Here is a 23,527-nt window from a genome sequence, read left to right as displayed (position 1 = left end):
CAGCTGACTGGTGTGTTTACGGACATATTCAATCAATCCTTATCCCAGGCTGCTGTCCCCACATGCTTCAAGAGGGCCACCATTGTTCATGTTCCCAAGAAAGCTAAGGTAACTGAGCTAAACGACTACCGCCCTGTAGCACTCACTTCCATCATCATGAAGTGCTTTGAGAGACTAGTCAAGGACCATATCACCTCCACCCTACCTGACACCCTAGACCCACTCCAATTTGCTTACCACCCCAATAGGTCCACAGACGATGCAATCGCAACCACACTGGCCTAACCCATCTGGACAAGAGGAATACCTATGTGAGAATGCTGTTCTGGGTCTGGGTCTGTCGCCCTGTGCAACTGGGTACTGGACCTCCTGACGGGCCGCCCCCAGGTGGTGAGGGTAGGTAACAACATCTCCACCCCGCTGATCCTCAACACGGGGGCCCCACAAGGGTGCGTTCTGAGCCCTCTCCTGTACTCCCTGTTCACCCACGACTGCGTGGCCATGCACGCCTCCAACTCAATCATCAAGTTTGCAGGCGACACTACAGTGGTAGGCTTGATTACCAACAACGACGAGACGGCCTACTGGGAGGAGGTGAGGGCCCTCGGAGTGTGGTGTCAGGAAAATAACCTCACACTCAACGTCAACAAAACAAAGGAGATGATCGTGGACTTCAGGAAACAGCAGAAGGAGCACCCCCCTATCCACATCGACGGGACAGTAGTGGAGAGGGTAGTAAGTTTTAAGTTCCTCGGCGTACACATCACGGACAAACTGAATTGGTCCACCCACACAGACAGCGTGGTGAAGAAGGCGCAGCAGCGCCCTCTAGCTTTGGGATGTTGACCCCTGTCACAGTGCTGTCCTTCACGACATCAGCAATCTCAGACAAAGTGTTCACTCTGGTCTTTCTGAAGCACTGCTTGATGAGGCCAAAGCACCAGCCGTGGGCAAACTTGGTGTGGCCTGTGATCAGGAAGTGAAGGTCCAGACTGTGGTGGAGCTTGTGCGTGGTCTGCCAGGCACAATACCAGAGCACAAACTTGTTCTTGTTTTGGCCACTGCAGTTATCACAATTCAGGGCCACAAGTGCTTCCCTAACTCCGTAGTTGGTGAAGAAATGGTGCATGTAGTTGATGACTGCGCTGCTGCCTTTGCTGGATGACGTGCCTTCATCAATCAAGTAGTTGACTTGTTATGGTATTCCTTCACAGCAGACACCAAACAAGCCACACTTGCGAGGAGTTAAAAAGTAGATGGGACCTGGCTGCATAGGGTCAGAAGGATAGTGCACCTTCAAACAACAAAATAACATTAAGATATAACATTAAGATATATCATATATCATATAATTTTTTTATAAATCATTATCAGGTAACTTTCATTTACCTACAAATGTGCAGAGCAGCAGCACTGCATACAGAAACATCATCTTGGAAATTGGAAGTTAAAATGATAACACACAGCCCGACTACACGTACCTCTGGAAAATACAGAAATAATGTAAGATCAGTAAAAGTAGTGCCAATCATGTTGTAGGTCAATTAAATAATCAAAACCTGTTGTTTATGCTTTACATACCAAGTGTTGTCATCGATTCCTTGTAGAGATGCCACACTGCTGCTTTTGTCACATGGGATGGCAGCAGCTTTCCACCAAAGTGTTTGTGTCCTGGGTGGTGTCCTGGTAATAATATTGCATTATCCTCTGCGTAGTTGTTGATGAAGTTCACCACTCGCTGCAAGTCCTCATGCTTCAGGTGTAACCTGTGCTTGCTTGGGCCATCTCTCTTTTTGATGGGAGGCATTAGACCATTCTCCTTATATGACTGGTGGAGGACAGTCAGGCGTGTTCTACTGATGCTGAAAGACAAATTCCAGATACAAATATTTTGGCATTATTATACAATAGATAGCCGTAATCGCCGTCAGACAAACCTGGCTAACTTGATGGGTCATGTGATCATCTGGCGAAGTGGAGTCTTTTGTTAAGACATGCTAGCTAAACAATGAACCATAATCCTAATCCATAGAGCACTAGCAATACAAACCGATTGTCAAAGCTAGCTAAAGTTAACCAATTAGGTTCAATATTAGTTAGTTAGCTAGCTAACATTAGGCTATAACTAGCCATGCGAAATGGCATTCTGCGATAACATTACTACACACAGATCATAAACGTAATGTTAGCCAGCGAACCAGCCATCTAACGTCAGCTAGCTAGCTAGCTAACAGTAAGCTTTAACTTGCAATGAAAAACACTTTCTGACTAAATTTGAAAAATTCTAAAAGTATTTGGTTTTAAATATACTTAAGTATCAAAAGTAAAAGTATAAATCATTTGACATTCCTTATATTAAGCAAACCGGATAGCTCAATGTTCTTGTTTTATTAATTTACAGATAGCCAGGGGCACACTCCAACACTCAGACATTTACAGATAGCCAGGGGCACACTCCAACACTCAGACATTTACAGATAGCCAGGGGCACACTCCAACACTCAGACATTTACAGATAGCCAGGGGCACACTCCAACACTCAGACATTTACAGATAGCCAGGGGCACACTCCAACACTCAGACATTTAAAGATAGCCAGGGGCACACTCCAACACTCAGACATTTACAGATAGCCAGGGGCACACTCCAACACTCAGACATCATTTATGAACGAAGCATGTGTTTAGTGAATCCACCAGATCAGATGCAGTAGGGATGACAAGAGATGTTCTCATGATAAGTGTGTGAATTGGACAATTTTTCTGTCCTGCTAAGCATTCAAAATGTAACAAGTACTTTTGGGTGTCAGGAAAATGTATGGAGTAATAATTTTCTTTAGGAATGTAGTGAAGTAAATGTAAAAGTTGTCAAAAATATTAATAGTAAAATAAAGTTCACACTGACCGTGTGCAATGCCATAAGAATCATCTTAAGCTTTAACCCTCATCCAAACTCTGACCATTTTACTCGTCCTAGCAGAGCTGGTTAAGCTGTTTTCATGTTATCCAAAGTGTTGGTGGTTGTAACTGTGCTCCTGGCAACAATTTAATTGCTCTTTTTTGCTGACGTTTACTGACACCAGCCATATTCAACCGGTGTTGACCGTTCGTAAATTCATCAGTTATTCTGCGCTCTGGCACACTCAGACGAGAGGAACATTTATTTCAGGTAAAATACTGTATCTAGGCTACATCATTCTTTTCACAGAAACATATCCTCCCTTTGATGTGTTCCTCCACTGAAACCCAAGCATTAATTTTCAGACCTGGGGAGTCTATTTCATCTTGAGAAAGGGGAAAAGTAGTGACATGGTTAAGTTGCTGAAAGTAGGAAGGATGATACACTAAGATCTTGAAGCACTAGGCTTTCCTACTAGGCTTTCCTGTGGGAGCCGTTTGCCACATCTGATACAGTGATTAATCTGGGCCTGTGTTGAAGCCTTTCTCTGTTTATCTGACCAATTTAGTTTTATGGTTTGACTTGGCGTGCTGATGTTTACCCTGTACAAATCCACACATGTGAAGGAGCCACATTGGGTGCAGATAGCAGAAGCTGGGGAAGCTGATGACGCTCAGGCATTGGCTGGCTGGGGCTACTGCTGCAGGCTCTCTCCCTCTATCCCTCTCCATTCGGCAGTTTATTTCAGTGCTCTGCTGAGACACACGACCTGCTCCTGTTCCTCTTTTACCACCAGGAAATGAACATGCTTTATAAATTGTTTTGTGAGCCTGTCTGTCCCAATTAAGAAATTGATTCCTTTCCTGTGTAAAGTTGCACCTGGGTATGTGTTCTAGAGGGTGGTTAGGAAAATACCAGTCCAGTCCAAAACCAGGTCATGTGATTTTCCCAGTCTCTCTCTACTGTATGATTCTCCCTCAGAACATAGCTTGTACTCTCTACTAGCCCTCTTTAATAATAGTACAGTAATGGTTTTTCAGTGATTCAAATCATTTCACAACTTCAGTAAAGATACTGCACTAATTAAAGACAACAGAGTGCCTACCTTTGAAACCAATGAATTCTAGCTCTCTGCATTTTATCAGTGTGGGTGGGAAGGTACTGTGCATGTCATGAGTTGAGAAGGCTTAGATGTAGAAAAAAGTTGTAGGCCTATCTGCTATATCTGTTGTCACTTTTACCTTTCTTTGGTTGCATTCCAAAGGGCACCATATTCACCAGACCCCTATGGACCCTTGTCAAAAGTAGTGCAATATAAAGGGTATAGGGGGCCATTTGGGACGCATTGACAGTAGGTGTATATATTGTAAGACCAGTGTGTGTGTGTGTGTGTGTGTGTGTGTGTGTGTGTGTGTGTGTGTGTGTGTGTGTGTGTGTGTGTGTGTGTGTGTGTGTGTGTGTGTGTGTGTGTGTGTGTGTGTGTGTGTGTGTGTGGGGGCGTGCGGGCGTGCGTGCGTGCGTGTGCGTTTACAGGCCCTCCAGATGTATACCAGACCTGCGAGCCCAGCCTACAGGCCTGGAGTCCAGAACTCAGCCTGTATGATGCCAACGTGACGTCTCCCTGCCCTGAAACCGAGGGTTGCGTCCTGATGCTGCGCTTCCTCCACCTTGTGGTCCCTGACAGCCTCACTGTGTGGGTCACCTACATCTCAGCCGGTGGGTCCCGGATTCATTCTAGTGGTCTCCAACAGTGTACATTTAGCATTACTGAAACTCTCCACAATACAAGCCACACGTTGTGTCTACCTGAATGATAATGCTTTGGCTATTCATCTGAGCAGGTAATGTGAAGTTACACCAGTTATTTGTCCTAGGTATTTATGAATAAATAAATGGCCAAGCATGTGCACTACTCTGGAACTGCTTGATTATACAGCTTATAATTATCCACCATGTTGTCTCTACAGATAACCAGGTGATTACCAACATCGAGCTAATAACAGACACAGACGAGTCTCTAGACATGGGTCCACAGCACGTCTTCTGTGATGTGCCCCTCACCCTACATGTGCACACCGAAAAAAGGGTGGCAGCTATCAAACTGAGCACCTTTGATGAGAAGATGGAGATTGACGCTATTCTGCTTACTTCTGGCCCCCATAATCCTCTCTGCTCCAGTTGCCAGCCTCTGATCTACCGAGTTGTCCGGCAACCGCCGTTTTCAGGCGATCTGGTCCAGCAAACTCTGCTTACATTTACAGACAGGTACAGTAATATTGACATTGACAGATATAGAGTACCAGTCAAAAGTTTGGACACACCTACTCATTCAAGGGTTTTTCTTTATTTTTACTATTTTTCTACATTGTAGAATAATAGTGAAAACATCAAAACTATGAAATAACACATGGAATCATGTAGTAACCAAAAAAGTGTTAAACAATTTAAAATATATTTTATATTTGAGATTCTTCAAAGTAGCACCCCTTTGCCTTGAACACAACTTTGCACACTCTTGGTATTCTCTCAACCAGCTTCATGAGGTAGTCACTGGGAATGCATTTCAATTAACAGGTGTGCCTTGTTAAAAGTTCATTTGTGGAATTTCTTTCCTTAATGCATTTGAGCCAATCAGTTGTGTTGTGACAAGGTATGGGTGGTATACAGAAGATAGCCCTATTTGGTAAAAGAAGAAGTCCAAATTATGGCAAGAACAGCTCAAATAACCAAAGAGAAATGACAGTCCATCATTACTTTAGGACATAAAGGTCAGTCAAGCTGAAAAATTTCAAGAACTTTGAGAGTTTCTTCAAGTGCAGTCGCAAAAACCATCAAGGGCTATGATAAAACTGTCTCTCATGAGGACCGCCACAGGAATGGAAGACCCAGAGTTACGTTTGCTGCAGAGGATAAGTTCTTTAGAGTTAACTACATCTCAGATTGCAGTCCAAATAAATGCTTCACAGAGTTCAAGTAACAGACACATTGCAGCATCAACTGTTCAGAGGAGACTGCGTGAATCAGGCCTTCATGGTTGAATTCTTGCAAAGAAACCACCACTAAAGAACACCAAGAAGAAGAAGAGACTTGCTTGGACCAAGAAACACGAGCAATGGACATTAGACCGGTGGAAATCTGTCCTTTGGTCTGATGAGTACAAATTTGAGATTTTTGGTTCCAACCGCTGTATCTTTGTGAGACGCAGAGTAAGTGAACGGATGATCTCTGCATGTGTGGTTCCCATGGAGGAGGTGGTGCGATGGTGCTTTGCTGGTGACACTGTCAGTGATTTATTTAGAATTCAAGGCACACTTAACCAGCATGGCTACCACAGCATTCTGCAGCAATACGCCATCCCATCTGGTTTGCTCTTGGTGGGACTATAATTTGTTTTTCAACAAGACAATGACCCAACACACCTCCAGGCTGTGTAAGGGCTATTTGACCAAGAAGGAGAGTGATGGAGTGCTGCATCAGATGACCTGGCCTCCACAATCACCCAATTGAGATGGTTTGAGATGAGTTTGACAGCAGAGTAAAGGAAAAGCAGCCAACAAGTGCTCAGCATATGTGGGAACTCCTTCAAGACTGTTGGAAAAGCATTCCAGGTTAAGCTGGTTGAGAGAATTACCAAGAGCCAAAGCTTTCATCGAGGCAAATGGTGGCTACTTTGAAGAATCTCAAATATTAAATATATTTTGATTTGTTTAACACTTTTTTGGTTACTACACGATTCAATATGTGTTATTTCATAGTTTTGATGTCGTCACTATTATTCTACGATGTATAAAATAGTAAAAATAACAACAACAAAAAACTTGAATTAGTAGGTGTGTTCAAACTACTGTACTGTATGTAGCCGCACACTACTGTATGTAGCCGCACATACTTTGACCTTAGTCTGGAAATTTCTCCTGTGTGGACACGGATGTATTGTTTTGAGGTCATGTACCACTGCTCCAAGAAGTGGACCTAAGAATACACACACACACAAAAAAAATCACGATCAATGTATAATTTATGTCACTTACAAAGACCATACATAATCGTCTGTAGCCCCAGAAACTGAGATTTGTGTCATTATCAAGTATTTCGGTGTGGCACAGTTTTCGCAACACAGAACCAAATGTATTCAACATTCCCTTTAGCACTAGCCACTGATACAAATCAACATCAAGGGCATTATTTAATTAAAAGTTTTCAGAGGATTCCGGCGTACGTCAAACCATTTTAATCTCATGCAGTGAGAAAAGGTGTTAAATTGATTATCTGCATCCAATTTTGCATTACACATAACATAAGTCAGTCCGCTAAACATTAAGATATTTCCCATGTCATATACATTTTTAAAATTCTGTTCCAGCTTACTTTTATTCATTAGAGTCAGCTTGTATTTGGTATTAGTGTCATACACATTTTTTTGTGAATGATTTTGTAATTTTCCACTAACACTTTCTGGGATATTGTTGCTTTTCAAGCACTTGCAGGAGTAGGTGGATGTGCTTAAGAGGTCACATTGAGGAATACATTTGGTTTCATCTCTAAAAGTTCCACAAGTGGCTGTAAGTGCAAAAATATGTAAAAACCAAGGGGAATTCAGTTATGTGGAGGGAAGAGGAGGGCAGAGAGGTTGTGTTTGGGGGAAGGCAGTCTCTGGAATATAAACCAAATTTGACCAGCAAAAACAGTAAACACCTGTGGCTCTTTGGAGCTGTTGCTCAGCCATTTCCTCTCGCTGAAGGCTCTGTACTGTATGCTCATCATGGTTAGTATATGATAAGTGAGAGGCCTGTCATTTGGAGGAGGGGGTAAAGAGAGAGAAGTGGAGTGCATTGCAGGAGAGAAATGAAAGAAAGGCTTAGAATTGTGACTGTGAGTCTACACTGCCACCAAGAGGTATAGCTGGCAAAACAAGATGGTTTTGCACTTGATATCCTAATCCTTAAATATTTGACTCTCGTTTTTGGTCTATTAGGAGTAAAAAAAACACCTTTGGGGTATGTGTGAAATAGGTGTAGGATAAAGTTATGTTGTTAGTCCATGGACAAGGATGTATTATTTTCCTCTGACCCTCATAGCCTAGTTTCTGCTAACTAGTGGCTCATAAACATTTGACTTGTACATTAATAACTGATTGTATCATTCCCAAAACTACCCTAAGTCTAAGCCCTCAAAAAAACACACAGGCTCCTCCGGTGGTATGCTGGATAGAGCGGGCTCTTAGAGTTGATCCATAATTGATAAGGGTAATTTGTAGCGGGAGGAAATCAGACACGTCTGAGAGAGTAGAGGATGTGCATTTTTGTAGGCATTCTTTACAGCTGGCCGGAGACAATGGTAATCTAGGAGGGCTGCCGGGAAATCAAAGGTAGGCTCTTTTTATAGTTTGGAGCTGACTCAAACAGATCAATAGCTCTGGGACAGGAGGTATGATATCACTGTACCCACCGTACCTCCTGTTTAGGTTTAAGGTCACGGCTTCCTACAGCAAGCTTAGATGACTAGGTGACTCTGGACACAGATACACAAGAACAATCTGTTTCTTATTGTGTATCTATGTGCACTGTCGTTTCCATATAATCTTGCTGTTCAAAATGGTTATTTGACAATAATAGCTATCGGTTTAGTTTAGTCATTTGTATCTCTATGCAACAATTCCACCTGGAAATAATCTGAAATGTCAATTATGTCTTTAAAACTAAAGGAATACAATTCCATGACACAAAAATGCAGTTAGAAAGCTGTTTATACTTGAATGTTACATGTTTTGATGTGTTCATACAGTGATATTGAAAAGGACATGGAGTACCTGTACAGAGTTCAGGTGGAAGCAGACGGTCTTCTCAGTGAGCTCTCCCCACCTCTCCTCTACACCCATGGAGCTGCCTACTGCGGTGACGGACTTCTCCAGGGGTCAGTCAGTTTACACAGTATTCACATCCCAGATGAAGTGCCTTGAGAAAGTATTCATACTCTTTGACTTATTCCACATTTTTTTGTGTTACAGCCTGAATTTAAAATGGATAAAAAATATAAAAAATCTCACCCATCGACACACAATACCCCATAATGACAAAGTGAAAACATTTATTTAGACAGTTTTCCAAATGTATTGAAAATTAGGTTTACGTCAAAACTGTATCTCGGCCACTCAGGAATATTCACTGTCTTCTTGGTAAGCAACTCCAGTGTAGATTTGGCGTTGTGTTTTAGGTTATTGTCCTACTGAAAGGTTAATTCATCTCCCAGTGTCTGGTGGAAAGCAGACTAAATCAGGTTTTCCTCTAGGATGTTGCCTGTGCTTAGCTCCATTCAGTTTCTGTTTTATCCTTAAAAACTCCACGGTCCTTAACGATTACAAGCATACACATAACATGATGGAGCCGCCACTATGCTTGAAAATATGGAGAGTGGTGTTCAGTAATGTGTTGTATTGGATTTTCCCAAACATAACACTTTGTATTCAGGACAAAAGTGAATTGCTTTCCCATATTTTTTGCAGTATTGCTTTAGTGCCTTTTTGCAAACAAGATGCATGTTTTGAAATATTTGTATTCTGTGCAGGCTTCCTTTCATTCACTCTGTCAATTAAGTTAGTATTGTGGAGTAAATACAATGTTTTTATCCATCCTCAGTTTTCTCCTATCACAGCCATTTAACTCTGGAACTGTTTTAAAGTCCCCATTGGCCTCATGGTGAAATCCCTGAGTGGTTTCCTTCCTCTCCTGCAACTAAATTAGCCTGTATTTTTGTAGTGACTGGGTGTATTGATACACCATCCAAAGTGTAATTAATAACTTCCCGATGCTCAAAGAGATATTCAATGTCTGCTTTTATTTTTACCCATCTCCCAATAGGTGCCCTTCTTTGTGACACATTGGAAAACCTCCCTGGTCTTTGTGGTTACATCTGTGTTTGAAATGCACTGCTTGACTGAGAAACCTTACAGATAATTGTATGTGTGGGGTACAGAGATGAGGTAGTCATTCAAAAATCATGTTAAACTCTATTATTGCACACAGAGTCCATGCAACTTATTATGTGACTTGTTAAGCACATTTTTACTCCTGAAGTTATTTCAGCTTGCCATAACAAAGGTGTTGAATACTTATTGACTCAAGACATTTCAGCTTTTCATTAAAAAACTGTAAAAATTCAAAACAAAAAACAATTCCACTTTGGCATTACGGGCTACTGTGTGTAGGCCAGTAATTAAAAAAATCTCAATTTCATCCATTTTAAATTCAGGCTGTAACACAACAAAATGTCGGAAAAGTCAAGGGGTTTGAATACTTTCTGAAGGCACTATATGTTATTTTTTCTGTCATCCATTGTAGACCACACCAACAGTAGAAGGAAAATGGCCATAATATTATGCATTCATTAATACTATTAACTGATATACAGCAATATTGTAATCATGGTAAACAAGTCCACTTTCATTACTCTGGACAGTTTCAAATACAAATAAAATTGTCTATATCAAAGGAGGATTTTAAATGAACATTTTACAATGAATGGATTCACATACAAGGCATAAAGCTTAAGTTACAAAGCATTAACAAGCATTAGAAAGCATACTTCTGAGCCTAACTTAGAAGACAAAGCATGAACAAAGAGATGCCTATTAAGCCAGAGGCTTAGAAGCCCAGGAAGCCTTGGTACAGGATGAGAGAGAACAAAGGCATGTAATAAAATGTATAACACCTGAAGGTGTAACCTTTCAACCCAAAACCAACCACCATTGACCAACCAAGTTTACAGAGTAACCTGACCACCATGGCCCAATCTCCACAGGGTGTCACAGAAATGAAAGGCTTGTGTCGGGTATGAGACCAACGTAAATAAGACAGAATTCCTGGAAGACAATAAAACCTTCTTGCATAGAGTAATTCAGAGGTCACCCTGTACAGATACAAGTTACCACATATATAATACATCCATATAGATAGCATCAGAGTTATCCTCAGTGAACAACTTTCAGATAGAATAATACTATAGTATCCATGTTTGATTTCTATCATATTCACTAGTCAGTCCTCTGAATACTGTAATAGACAGATACATTTTGGCCACTCAGAGGGCGAAGGGCTGACTAGTCCTTGGGCATTGTTCTTTGTGCACTCCTTGTGTTCCTGAACCACTTGCCATGCAACTCCCGGTAACAGAGAACATATAAATTAGGGCAGAGCCTACAGTACATTATCAAGTGTGCAAGTGAAGCCAAACTACAGTATACTCATATAGGTCATAGTTATTGGTCTCTCTCAGTGGAGAATGTAGTGAAATCAAAGGATATGTGTGTTTGTAATGAAAGTGTATGGACTATGGAGATGACTGATCCTTACTGTCTCTGTGTCTGTAGGACAGAGGACTGTGACGATGGCAATCTGTTGGATGGTGATGGCTGCTCTAAGAAGTGCCACATGGAGTCAGGCTTCAACTGCAATGGTGAGTGAAGAACAGACAAGAGCACTCTCCTAATCCTGGTCTCAGTCTACAGTCTGTGGAATGACCACAACAGAAACTCACCTAGACCAGGGGTGTATTCATTACAGTACGTCTTGCAACAGAGACAGGTCACAACTTAAGTAACTAAGTAACTAAGTAAAGAGTAATCACTTATCACACACATTAATTGTTATTTTATCTAACATATATACTGACAGGGAGTTGGATTGGATTCTGTGCCTCGACAGAATCCAGTCTCGGAGCTCTACGGACAATTCCTTCGACCCAGTGGTGGAAAAAGTACCCAAATCTCATACTTGAGTAAAAGTAAAGATACCTTAATGACTGAAGTAAAAGTGAAAGTCACCCAGTAAAATACTACTTGAGTAAAAGTCTAAAAGTATTTGGTTTTAAATATACTTAAGTATCAAAAGTAAAAGTATAAATCATTTCACATTCCTTATTTTATTAAGCAAACCAGATAGCATAATTTTCTTGTTTTTTAAATTTACGGATAGCCAGGGGCACACTCCAACACTCAGACGTCATTTACAAACAAAACATGTGTTTAGTGAATCCACCAGATCAGGCACCATAGGGATGACAAGGGATGTTCTCTTTATAAGTGTGTGAATTGGAAAAATGTTCTGTCCTGCTAAGCATTCAAAATGTAACGAGTACTTTTGGGTATCAGGGAAAATGTATGGAGTAAAAAGTACATAATTTTCTTTAGGAATGTAGTGAAGTAAATGTAAAAGTTGAATATTCAAAAACATGAATAGTAAAGTACAGATACCCCAAAAAACGACTAGTACTTTAAAATACTTTACACCACTGCTTCGACCTCATGGCTTGGTTTTTGTTCTGACATGCACTGTCAACTGTGGGACCTTATAGACAGGTGTGTGCCTTTCCAAATCATGTCCAATCAATTGAATTTACCACAGGTGGACTCCAATCAAGTTGTAGAAACATCTCAAGGATGATCAATGGAAACAGGATGCACCTGAGCTCAATTTCGAGTCTCATAGCAGAGGGTTTAAATACTTATGTAAATAAGGTATTCTTGTTTTTTTGTATTTTATTCCCCTTTTTTGACCAATTTTGATCTTGTCTCATCGCTGCAACTTCCCAAATGGGGTCGGGAAGCTAAGATTGTGTCATGTGTCCTCCGAAACATGACCGCCAAACTGCGCTTCTTAATTCCCGCCTGCATAACCCGGAAGCCAGCTGCACCAATGTGTCGGAGGATACACCGTTCAACTGACAACCCGAGATCCACCTACAGGTGCCTGACCCGCCACAAGGAGTCGCTAGAGTGCGATGAGCTAAGTAAAGCACCCCCCGGCCAAACCCTCCCCTTACCCGGACGACGTTGGGCCAATTATGCGCGCCCTATGGTACTGCCAATCACGGCCGGTTGTGATACAGCCTGGGATCGAACCCAGGTCTGTAGTGACACCTCTAGCACTGCGATGCAGTGTCTTAGACCGCTGCACCACTTGGGAGGCCAGCTGTTTTTTATTTGTAATACATTTGCTAAAAAAATCAAAAAAACTGTTTTTGCTTTGTCATTATGGGGTATGGGGTGTGTCGATTGCTGAGTATTTTTTTTCATCTAATCCGTTTTAGAATAAGGCTGTAACGTAACAACATTTTGAAAAAGTCAACAGCCTGAATACTTTCCGAAGGCACTGTTGATGGGAGGGGTTGAGGGTAGCTGAAGGATGGGATTAAAAACAAACAAAAGATAACTATTGTAAAATACATTATTTCTGTAAAATGTACAGTATATGGTATGTATAAGCTGGAAGTAGAAGCCTAAGTGTTGTTGTCCATTAGTTTACTCCAATTAGGGGAGGGGTGGTAGGGTTAGGGGAAAATAATAAAAGAAGATATAAAATATATATATATATATTCACTAAAAATATATATTGTGGATTGGAAATAATGCAGACAATTACATTGATGGAAGCTACAATCTATCTGCAATATAAAGCTGATCTACCACTTTAAAACGGGTTAATGAAATAAACAAAATACTGTCATTTGTAGTCATTCTGCGCTTAACCATCTCAATTTATCCAAACTATGCATTATGCATACATTAATCTAATATAATTCAAAACAAAATCATATGAACTCAAAGACTAAAGCAACACTCACCCAGAGATGTGAATTGTGAAGGATATTTTTCTTTCCTGAGGTAAGTTTACTACAGCTAGCTTGTTTTGATTTCCACAACAAAACAATGCTGTCAAGCTGACACTGCCTTGTCTCTGGTTTTCATTCAGAGACTTGGCATGCTAAAAGTAGACATTGCACAGTAACACCAGCAAATGTCAACCTCATAGTTGTGGTGTTGCCTATAATTTGATCCACCATGCTGGGGGATTCTTTTGTACACTTCCTTTATCATCATGCTCTTAGTTAAAGAAACGTGTTTTCTTAATAGAAAATGTGTCATTTGAAACACAATATAAATCACAAGGAAGTAGGCCTAACGGTTACAGAGTTACTAAGATAATTCAATGGGATTTACATGATTTATTCTCACATACTGTATTTTAGCAAGTTGTCAAAGTAAGTGAAGGGACACATTTTGAGTATGTCCAAAATGACAGCCTATTCTCTTCATAGTGCACTACTTTTGACCAGAGTAGAGTAGGGTAGAGTATTACTTTAAATCCCAACTTGGGAAATTGTTTCATCACCTCAAGCATCATCAATGATTTTGGAGACAAGACAAGGATAAATTATTATATACATAATAATTAATACAAAAATGAAGCAGTGGATTATAAAGTGAATAGGGTGCCATTTGGGATGCATATCTTGGGAATCTATTACTTAGCTAGTACGTCAACACCCCCTCAGTTTTGTCAAGGGAGAAATAATGAATCTATTCCATGAAGGTTCAGAGATGCCGTGACTGAAAGTGTTATATTTTCTTTGGGAATAAAAGGCATGACTAGCAGGAAAAGAACTTTGGCAAAAAAACAGATTATAAATTGCAATTTATAAAATGGAATCATTGCACCATTCAAGATAGTGCCTCATTCTCACTCAGTCATGCACATATTTGCTTCCATGTTTGGGTATTCTGATGCTTGACAAGTTAACTCCTACAACACAAGACTGGATCATGATGTCAATGTATCTGAAGCATGAACATCAACTCGTATTATCCTGAAAGTGATATTGCTTTGACAAACAACTGAAGTAAAAACACATTTATCATTGTCACAGGGGTTGTTGTCTTTTGTACTGTATATTATGGTCAGTGCACAATATCCAAACAACCTGCTATGATGATAATGTGGTTTGATTCCATATTGTCTAGACTGTTTCTTTTTGAGACATAGTTCCTTGGATTATTTATGCCAATTCAACACCTTGTCAGTGACTAAACTCTCCTACCCATGCAGCTGTATGTAACTAACAGGGCCAAATCCAGCCTCTGATGTTAAAGTTCACACATTATAAATGTTTGGTGTATTACATAATGCTTTGCCTGTTTTATTCTCTGTCTGAACCATTGTCACACCTCTTTATTGAACTACATCTTTCCGGGGATGTTTTCTGATGACAGCATCTACTTATTGTAATACAATGCAATCTCCCCAGCAGACTGTTCCTTTGGCTGAGTCCCAAATGGCACCCTATTCTGTATATAGTACACTACGTTTGACCAAAGCCCTCTGAGTCCTGTTTAAAAAGTAGTGCACTATGAAGGGAATAGTTTGCCATTTGGGACGCAAGATGTTCACCACATAGCTTTCCCATTGTTTCCCCTAGGTGAACCCAGCCTGTGCTACGTCTTTGAGGGTGATGGTGTGTGTGAGGAGTTTGAGAGGGGCTCCAGCATACAGGACTGTGGTTACTTGACCCCTCATGGGTACAGTGATCAGTGGGCCTCCACCGCAGCAGCCTCCCATCAGGACCAAAGCAGCTGCCCTGCCCTGGCAGCCACCGGAGAGCCCTCGCTTAGCAAGGTAGCAGTGCCTTCCTCTGCCCTGTCCCCCACCTCCTGGATACAGATGTTATCTTTCTGTAAATGTGACAGTACTGAGTGTTTTGAATGTTTGGTAACACTTGATTTGGATAGTCCCAAGTAGATGGTTTGTAGATGGTTTGTAGATGTTCAATAACTGTCAATATATATATATATATTATTTTATTTTACCCCATTTTTCTCCTCAATTTCGTGATATCCAATTGTGATCCAATTACGATCTTGTCTCATCACTGCAACTCCCCAATGGGCTCAGGAGGCGAAGATCGAGTCATGCGTCCTCCGAAACATGACCCACCAAGTTGCGCTTCTTAACACCTGCTCGCCTAACCCGGAAGCCAACTGCACCATTGTGTCGGAGGAAATACCGACAGCCGAGTCAGCTTGCAGGTGCAGGAGTCGCTAGAGCCAAGTAAATCCCCCCCGGCCAAACCCTCCCCTAACCCGGACAACGCCGGGCCAATTGTGCGCCGCCCTATGGGACTCCCCGGTGTCAACAACATGTCCACTAACCCTAACCCTAACCTTAACCCTTACCCTAGCCCCAACCCTAACCTTTACCCTTATTCTAAACCTAACCTTAACCCTTACCCTAGCCCCAACCCTAACCTTTACCCTTATTCTAAACCTAAACTTAACCCTTACCCTAGCCCCAACCCTAACCCTTACCCTTATTCTAAACCTAAACTTAACCCTTACCCTAGCCCCAACCCTAACCCTTACCCTTATTCTAAACCTAAACTTAACCCTTACCCTAGCCCCAACCCTAACCCTTACCCTTATTCTAAACCTAACCTTAACCCTTACCCTAGCCCCAACCCTAACCTTAACCCTTACCCTAGCCCCAACCCTAACCTTTACCCTTATTCTAAACCTAAACTTAACCCTTACCCTAGCCCCAACCCTAACCCTTACCCTTATTCTAAACCTAAACTTAACCCTTACCCTAGCCCCAACCCTAACCCTTACCCTTATTCTAAACCTAAACTTAACCCTTACCCTAGCCCCAACCCTAACCCTTACCCTTATTCTAAACCTAACCTTAACCCTTACCCTAGCCCCAACCCTAACCCTTACCCTTATTCTAAACCTAAACTTAACCCTTACCCTAGCCCCAACCCTAACCCTTACCCTTATTCTAAACCTAAACTTAACCCTTACCCTAGCCCCAACCCTAACCCTTACCCTTATTCTAAACCTAACCTTAACCCTTACCCTAGCCCCAACCCTAACCCTTACCCTTATCCTAAACCTAACCGTAACCGTAACCTTAGCAAGCATTTGCTTATGAACAGATAGTTTTTTGATAGTATAACCATCTGTATATCATGGGACTATCCAAATGAAGTGTGACCGAAGGTTTTCAATAATTACTGTATGATTCCCCTTGTATTAAAGTTGTGCAAGCCCCAGTACCTGGAGATGAATGAGAAGCCGTCACATGACATATGGGTTCCATGCACGGCCCAGTCGTACACTCAGACCTACTACGATGAGGAAGATACAGTATGGCTAAAGGTTGAGTACTCCAGTCCACCACAGAGGATACTTGGGGCACCTTTTTCCCTTTATAGTGCACTACTTTTGACAAACTTTTGATAAACTATTTACAACCCTCTCTAAAGTAACGTTCCAACGGTCATTTGTTATGTTTCACGGCACATCTTTGTACTTTCTCCCAATTTGTCATGCCACGTTTGTCACAGTATTGTCCTGTTTCTGTTGTCATACTTTCATTACCATGCAATCTAATTACCATTGAAGTGGGGGACATTTAGGAACCGATTATTGAATAGTTGAACTCATTTGGTTGTTGTCATAATAACTCTAATTGTTTGCCCAGGTGGGATTTACGCAACCTGGAGTCGCCGCGTCTGTCATCATCTATCTGGCCTCGGACGGAGCCTGGCCTGGAGAGCAGTGCAGGAAAACAGTCACCATCCAACTGTGTGATACTGGTGGCAGAGACCACTCCCTGGGTATGAACTTGAACTACTGACCCTCAAAGGATGTTTGCCTGTTCGTTTTGACAGACAAAATAGCTGACTGACTGTTTGAATTAACATTCAAAGATGCCTCAAGATGTCTTCACATATGCAGCATGTAGGGTTAGGGTTATGGCTAGGGACATCTCAAGTCATGATGGCTGGTTACAGTGATGACCTTATGATATTTAAAAAGTGTACTGAGTAAGCATCCATGTGTTATTCCTGTCTGGTGCTCTACCTCGCATCCCATCTCCTTGGCTCCTTCTCAACTGTAGTTGAGGATAAGGTCCAAGGTCCCTCCCCTTGGACCTTCTTGTCCAATATGTTTTCAGAAGAAGATGAGGAATTGAGGAAAGATTCATTGAAAAAGGGACTGTGTCTGTCCTCAGGTTCCTTTGAGCTGTCGTGCCAGCAGAATCCTCTAGTGGTGAACGTGACACACAACCTGAGTCAACCCTTCTTCCTGACCACCGCTGTCATCCTCAACTTCTCCTCGCCCTTCGTTGCCGTGACGGGAGTCGCTCTGCGCACGTCGTGTCACTTCAGCGCATTTGCCCTCACTGGGTGCGCTGAGGGTGGGGTCTCATAGGGCTTCCACATGCACACACACACACATACATGCACATGCATGCATGGACATACATACATGTACAAGCACATATGTGTACACACACACTCTCAGTCAGGTATACATACACACACACATACCAACACATATAATAGCACACACACACACACATGCACCACACACAAACACATACACGCAACAAAACGTGCAACAAATCAAATCAAATGTTATTGGTCACATACACATTTTGTAGCTGATGTTATTGCGGATGTAGCGAAATGCTTGTGTTCCTAGCTCCAACAGTGCAGTAATATCTAACAATACACAACAATACACACAAATCTAAAAGTAAAAGAATGGAATTAAGAATGATATAAATATTAGGACGAGCAATGTCGGAGTGGCATTGACTAAAGTATAGTAGAATAGAATACAGTATATACTGTACATATGAGATGAGTAAAGCAGTATGTAAACATTATTAAAGTGAATAGTGTTCCATTATTAAAGTGACCAGTGATTCCATGTATATGTATATAGGCCAGCAGCCTCTAAGGTGCAGGGTTGAGTATCATAATTGTGTACACACACACACACACACACACACACACACACACACACACACACACACACACACACACACACACACACACACACACACACACACACACACACACACACACACACACACACACACACACACACACACACACACACACACACACACACACACTAAGAGTGTGCTATGTGATACCATATCTGTTGAGGATTCAAATAATCAACATTACTCAGCTCATACTTTTCCCTCTGTGTTTCTTCTCTCCCTCTGTGTGTGTGTGATCGTGGTGGCCCAGCTGTTCACGGCGGCCCTGCCAGATGGACACATGCAGTCCTCCTCAGTTGGAGCATGCCTCTGTCACCTGCAGCCCCGAGACAGAGAGGACTGAGACCTCTCACTGCACTGTCCACTGTCATCCAGGTTTCATCCTCGCTGTGCTCAGTGGCAAGGGTAATCCACCCTTTCAGGTAAGCAGAACTCTAGGATTAGACCAAGGTTTTACCCCATCAGGTAAACACAACCCTAAAACTTCCAGAAATCACTCTATTTTTAAGAGACTGTGCATTATAGAAATCATATATAAAATGTATATTATAAGACCGCTCCACTTTATCCCCCTACACATCAACATTGAATTTGAGAGCATTTGAAAGTAACATGAAATAGTACTTGCCTCAAATGACTGTCGAAATATAGATCGTAGAGGAACTATTACAAGTAGCAGCAGTAGTATACAGTATATTTGTATTACTGTAGTAGCATGCCATATCCCATCATGTCTGTGTAATGGTAATGTATTAATCTTCCATTGAAAGCAAGAAACAGAGCTTCAGTGTCTAAATGGAGCATGGGACCGTGTTGTGAGCTGTCAGCTAATTGACTGTGGGCCCCCTGACCAGTCTCACGTCTACTTCGCTGTCTTCAGTTGCCCCTGGGGAACAACATTTGGCAAGCAGTGCTCTTTCACCTGCAACCCCCCCGCCATGCTTCAGGGTATGTATGGTCAACGGTACAATTATAATGATAGAAATTTACATACAGTGCTTTGTTTTCATAACAGTTTATAGGTTCAGATAATTATAGGTCCATTTATTATTTTAATGAAGTGGGAAGTTGATATTCATTCACTCATTTACACAACATGATTGGCACATTCTAACATTTTCTCAGAGAGATGAACTTGACCATGAGGCTGTCATTGCTGAGGGGCCTCAGTCTATCTAAACCTTAAATGGTTCTTCGGCTTTCCCCATAGGAGAACAATAACCTTTTTGGCTGCAGGTAAAACCCTTCTGAGTTCCATGTAGCACTCTTTCCACAGAGGGTTCTACATGGAACCCAAAAGGGTTGTACCTGAAACCAAAAAGGGTTCTCCTATGGGGACAGCCGAGAACCCTTTTGGAACCCTTTTTTCCACGAGTGTATTACCTCATGTTGTACACAGAGTGGCTTGGAGTCTAGCCTGATGTGGCATCATGGCGTAGGAGTGTGTCTGTGTTTCTCTGCTCTAACCTATTAGAGGTTGTTGTGAGGCGAGGCTGTTCAACCAGCCCTGGGACTGAACTGAACAGCTTGGCAGTTGGTCTTGGTCGACGTCCAGTGGACAGAGGCCCTAGGCTTTGTGTAAATAGGAAAGTAGCATGCAGCCATAGCTGGTTGCTGACAGGTGGGGATAGGAAATAAGGCAAACAAGAGAGGGTTTCTATCTCTGGAGTTGCCAGCAGGGCCGAGTGGGACTCATGCTGGCAAGAACATTCTGGCTTAGTGCCCGCCTGCCATTTCATTTACCTCAGGGCCCCTGTCTTCTAGCTTCTACTACAGGGTTTACTCCTGTCTTCTAGCTTCTACTACAGGGTTTACCCCTGTCTTCTAGGTTCTACTACAGGGTTTACCCCTGTCTTCTAGCTTCTACTACAGGGTTTATCCCTGTCTTCTAGGTTCGACTACAGGGTTTTACTCCTGTCTTCTAGGTTCTACTACAGGGTTTACTCCTGTCTTCTAGGTTCTACTACAGGGTTTTACTCCTGTCTTCTAGGTTCTACTACAGGGTTTACTCCTGTCTTCTAGGTTCTACTACAGGGTTTTACTCCTGTCTTCTAGGTTCTACTACAGGGTTTACTCCTGTCTTCTAGGTTCTACTACAGGGTTTTACTCCTGTCTTCTAGGTTCTACTACAGGGTTTACTCCTGTCTTCTAGGTTCTACTACAGGGTTTTACTCCTGTCTTCTAGGTTCTACTACAGGGTTTTACTCCTGTCTTCTAGGTTCTACTACAGGGTTTTACTCCTGTCTTCTAGGTTCTACTACAGGGTTTTACTCCTGTCTTCTAGGTTCTACTACAGGGTTTTACTCCTGTCTTCTAGGTTCTACTACAGGGTTTTACTCCTGTCTTCTAGGTTCTAGATGGCAACTCCCAAAACATTAGGAACACCTCTCTAGAATTGAGTTGCCCCCCCCAACATGCTGGCCCATGTTTGCTCCAATGCTTCCCACAGTAGTGTGAAGTTGGCTGGATGACCTTTGGGTGGTAGCCCAGTCTTGATACACACAGGAAACTGTTGAGCATGAAAAACTCAGCAGCGTTGCAGTTCTTGACACAAACCGGTGTGCCTGGCATACCCCGTTCAAAGGCACTTAAATATTTTGTCTTGCCCATGCATCCTCTGAATGGCGAACATACACAATCCATGTCCTTCTTTAACCTGTCTCCTCCCCGTCATCTACACTGATTGAAGTGGATTTAACAAGTGACATCAATAAGGGATCATAGCTTTCACCTAAATTCACCTGATCAGTCTGTCATGGAAAGAGTAGGTGTTCTTCATGTTTTGTATACTCAGTGTATACCACAACCTAGCTTGTTATTGACAGTACTTTGTTAAACTGTGATCAATCAGTGAGCCCTTTCTGAATTGTTTGATGGATTACCGATATTGACCCAACATGCATGTTGATCCTAGTTCGTATTTACCCATTGACATGCATTACTAAATACTCAGCGGTTCCTTCTTATACAGCTGTACAGGTGTAGGATTTTAATTTTAGTTAGTTTGCTACAGCAGGACATAATCCTGCAGCAACAGGAAATGTGAATTATTATGTGGATTATAATTAATGGAAATGTTTGTAGGGGTGTGAAATCAAGTGTGAAATTTCAAAGTAGAAATTACAAAATTCAGAAGCCTTTTAAACCTCAAATACACTACAAGTTTTACATTTCCTACACTGCAGGAAAGTTATCCTGCAAAAGGTAGGTCAAATTAAGATCCCACATCTGTATTGGATTTTGTTAATGATTGCAACACTAGAGCAAAGCTTAAAGACCTTATAAAACTTTAAACCATGTTAAAGATTCATTACATTTTATAGACCAATAAAATGAACACAACTTTTAGAGTATTATGATGACATATACATACCAACATAAATTTGTATGGGGGCCTTAGATAATTGAGCTTTACGCACCGGCAGGTATGGACACATACGGTACATTTGATCATATTGAAATCACTAATAGTCCACAAACTCACCTTCTCTCTTAGCAATTGAACAAAGAGACTGATTCCAGATGTCAGATTCATTAAGAGTGTTAATAACGAACCTCTACTCATCATTACCATTAAATGATATACAATTATGTGTGAGGTTTGAATTGATTGTGTGCCTTTATTTGTTTTGCAGGGGACAGTGATAGGTTGGTGTGCCTAGATGATGGTCTATGGTCCTTCCCTGAAGCCTACTGTAAGATAGAGTGCCCAGAGCCTCCTACAGTACCTAACGCCAAGCTCCTAGTACCCCAGTGCAATGGTACAGGACATGATGTGGGTACCGTATGCCGTTACAAATGTAACCCAGGTTACTATGTTACGGCCAGCCTAAACACAAAGCCAAGAAAGTGAGTAATGTGTTATGTATCACTTTTCTTTTGCTCCATAAACATGTTATAGAACCGTGTTAATAGCTTCTATTTTATGTAACAAGGAACAATGAATGCATCACATATTTCCCCCACGGATCCTGAGTTTAAATAGCACAATTCGTACATTTAAATGTATTTTCAGATCCATCAACCTTGCATACCTGTGTACGGTTTCTAAGCATAGCAACATAAACCTCCAATAAACTCCATACCAATGGTTACTTGCCTCATTATTGTTTTCCAGTTGAATTAATTGGGTAACTTCACCTCATTATCAATGTAATTCACGTGTTTCTAATGAGATGGTTTCCCATTAGTAAACCGCTGGTGCGAGTTTATTTCCTCCCTTTGTTGGAGTCAGCATTATCCCTTGACTATTGGGCAATATTGGCTGTCAAAGACAATGTTCTTGAATCTAGCTGGACCTTCTAAGACTGCTCAGCATGTTCTACAGGACTAACTGCATGTACAAACTAATATGTTAACATAATTTTTGCACCTGGACTTCTTTATGAGTTTTTCAACTCACTTTTAAGATATGTGAAAATCTTAAGCACCTTATTAATGCAACGTGTTAAAAGCTAAAAGCACTATAAAAATGGTTTTAAATGATCTTGTTTATTATTACTTTTGAGATGTTTTAAATTAAATTTGAAACAACATAATTTTGTGTGTGTGTGTCTGCATGTGTGTTGTGTATGTGTTGCGTTCCCAGGAGGTTTCTGAAGGTGGAGTGTGTAGAGGGGGGCCAGTGGGAGGAGGGGGGCTGTGAACCCGTTCCCTGTCCATCTCTGCTTGCTGTCTTTGAGGGCATGTACACCTGCACCAATGGCAGGCACTACAACAGCCTCTGTACCCTCCTGTGTCCCCACGCCTCGGAAAACGTAAACAAAAGATGCAATCTAGGTCCACTTTCTGAGCTTGAACATCAACCCATCCCATTAATAAAGTACTATCTTATTCATTCAGTTGTTATCTCTCCTGACAGCACACAATTCGCTGCACTAAAGATGGCAGGTGGACAGAGGAGTTCACCATGTGTACAAGGTTAGCTGGATCCTGCCCACCTCCGCCTGATGTCAATCAGGTTCAGTTTGCCTGTGACGAGGGTTTCAATGTTGGTAAGTCTC

At 41.7% G+C, this 23,527-nt stretch overlaps 1 protein-coding gene across 1 annotated transcript in view; it reads left to right on the top strand.

Moving 5' to 3' along the window:
- pappa2 (pappalysin 2) overlaps positions 1-23,527 on the top strand; it is a 63,613-nt gene that overhangs the window by 24,409 nt on the left and 15,677 nt on the right. The window contains exons 7-19 of the mRNA XM_071376399.1: positions 4,432-4,614; positions 4,866-5,163; positions 8,683-8,811; positions 11,264-11,349; positions 15,148-15,344; positions 16,763-16,882; positions 17,208-17,343; positions 17,742-17,916; positions 18,775-18,946; positions 19,295-19,472; positions 22,160-22,373; positions 23,113-23,281; positions 23,386-23,518. Of these exons, the coding sequence (XP_071232500.1) occupies positions 4,432-4,614; positions 4,866-5,163; positions 8,683-8,811; positions 11,264-11,349; positions 15,148-15,344; positions 16,763-16,882; positions 17,208-17,343; positions 17,742-17,916; positions 18,775-18,946; positions 19,295-19,472; positions 22,160-22,373; positions 23,113-23,281; positions 23,386-23,518 (2,190 nt within the window). The remainder of the gene's footprint in view (positions 1-4,431; positions 4,615-4,865; positions 5,164-8,682; positions 8,812-11,263; positions 11,350-15,147; positions 15,345-16,762; positions 16,883-17,207; positions 17,344-17,741; positions 17,917-18,774; positions 18,947-19,294; positions 19,473-22,159; positions 22,374-23,112; positions 23,282-23,385; positions 23,519-23,527) is intronic.

This window comes from Salvelinus alpinus, chromosome 30, assembly GCF_045679555.1.
Source record: "Salvelinus alpinus chromosome 30, SLU_Salpinus.1, whole genome shotgun sequence".
Classification (NCBI taxonomy): Eukaryota; Metazoa; Chordata; class Actinopteri; order Salmoniformes; family Salmonidae; genus Salvelinus; species Salvelinus alpinus.
This window is presented reverse-complemented; position numbering and strand designations above follow the sequence as displayed.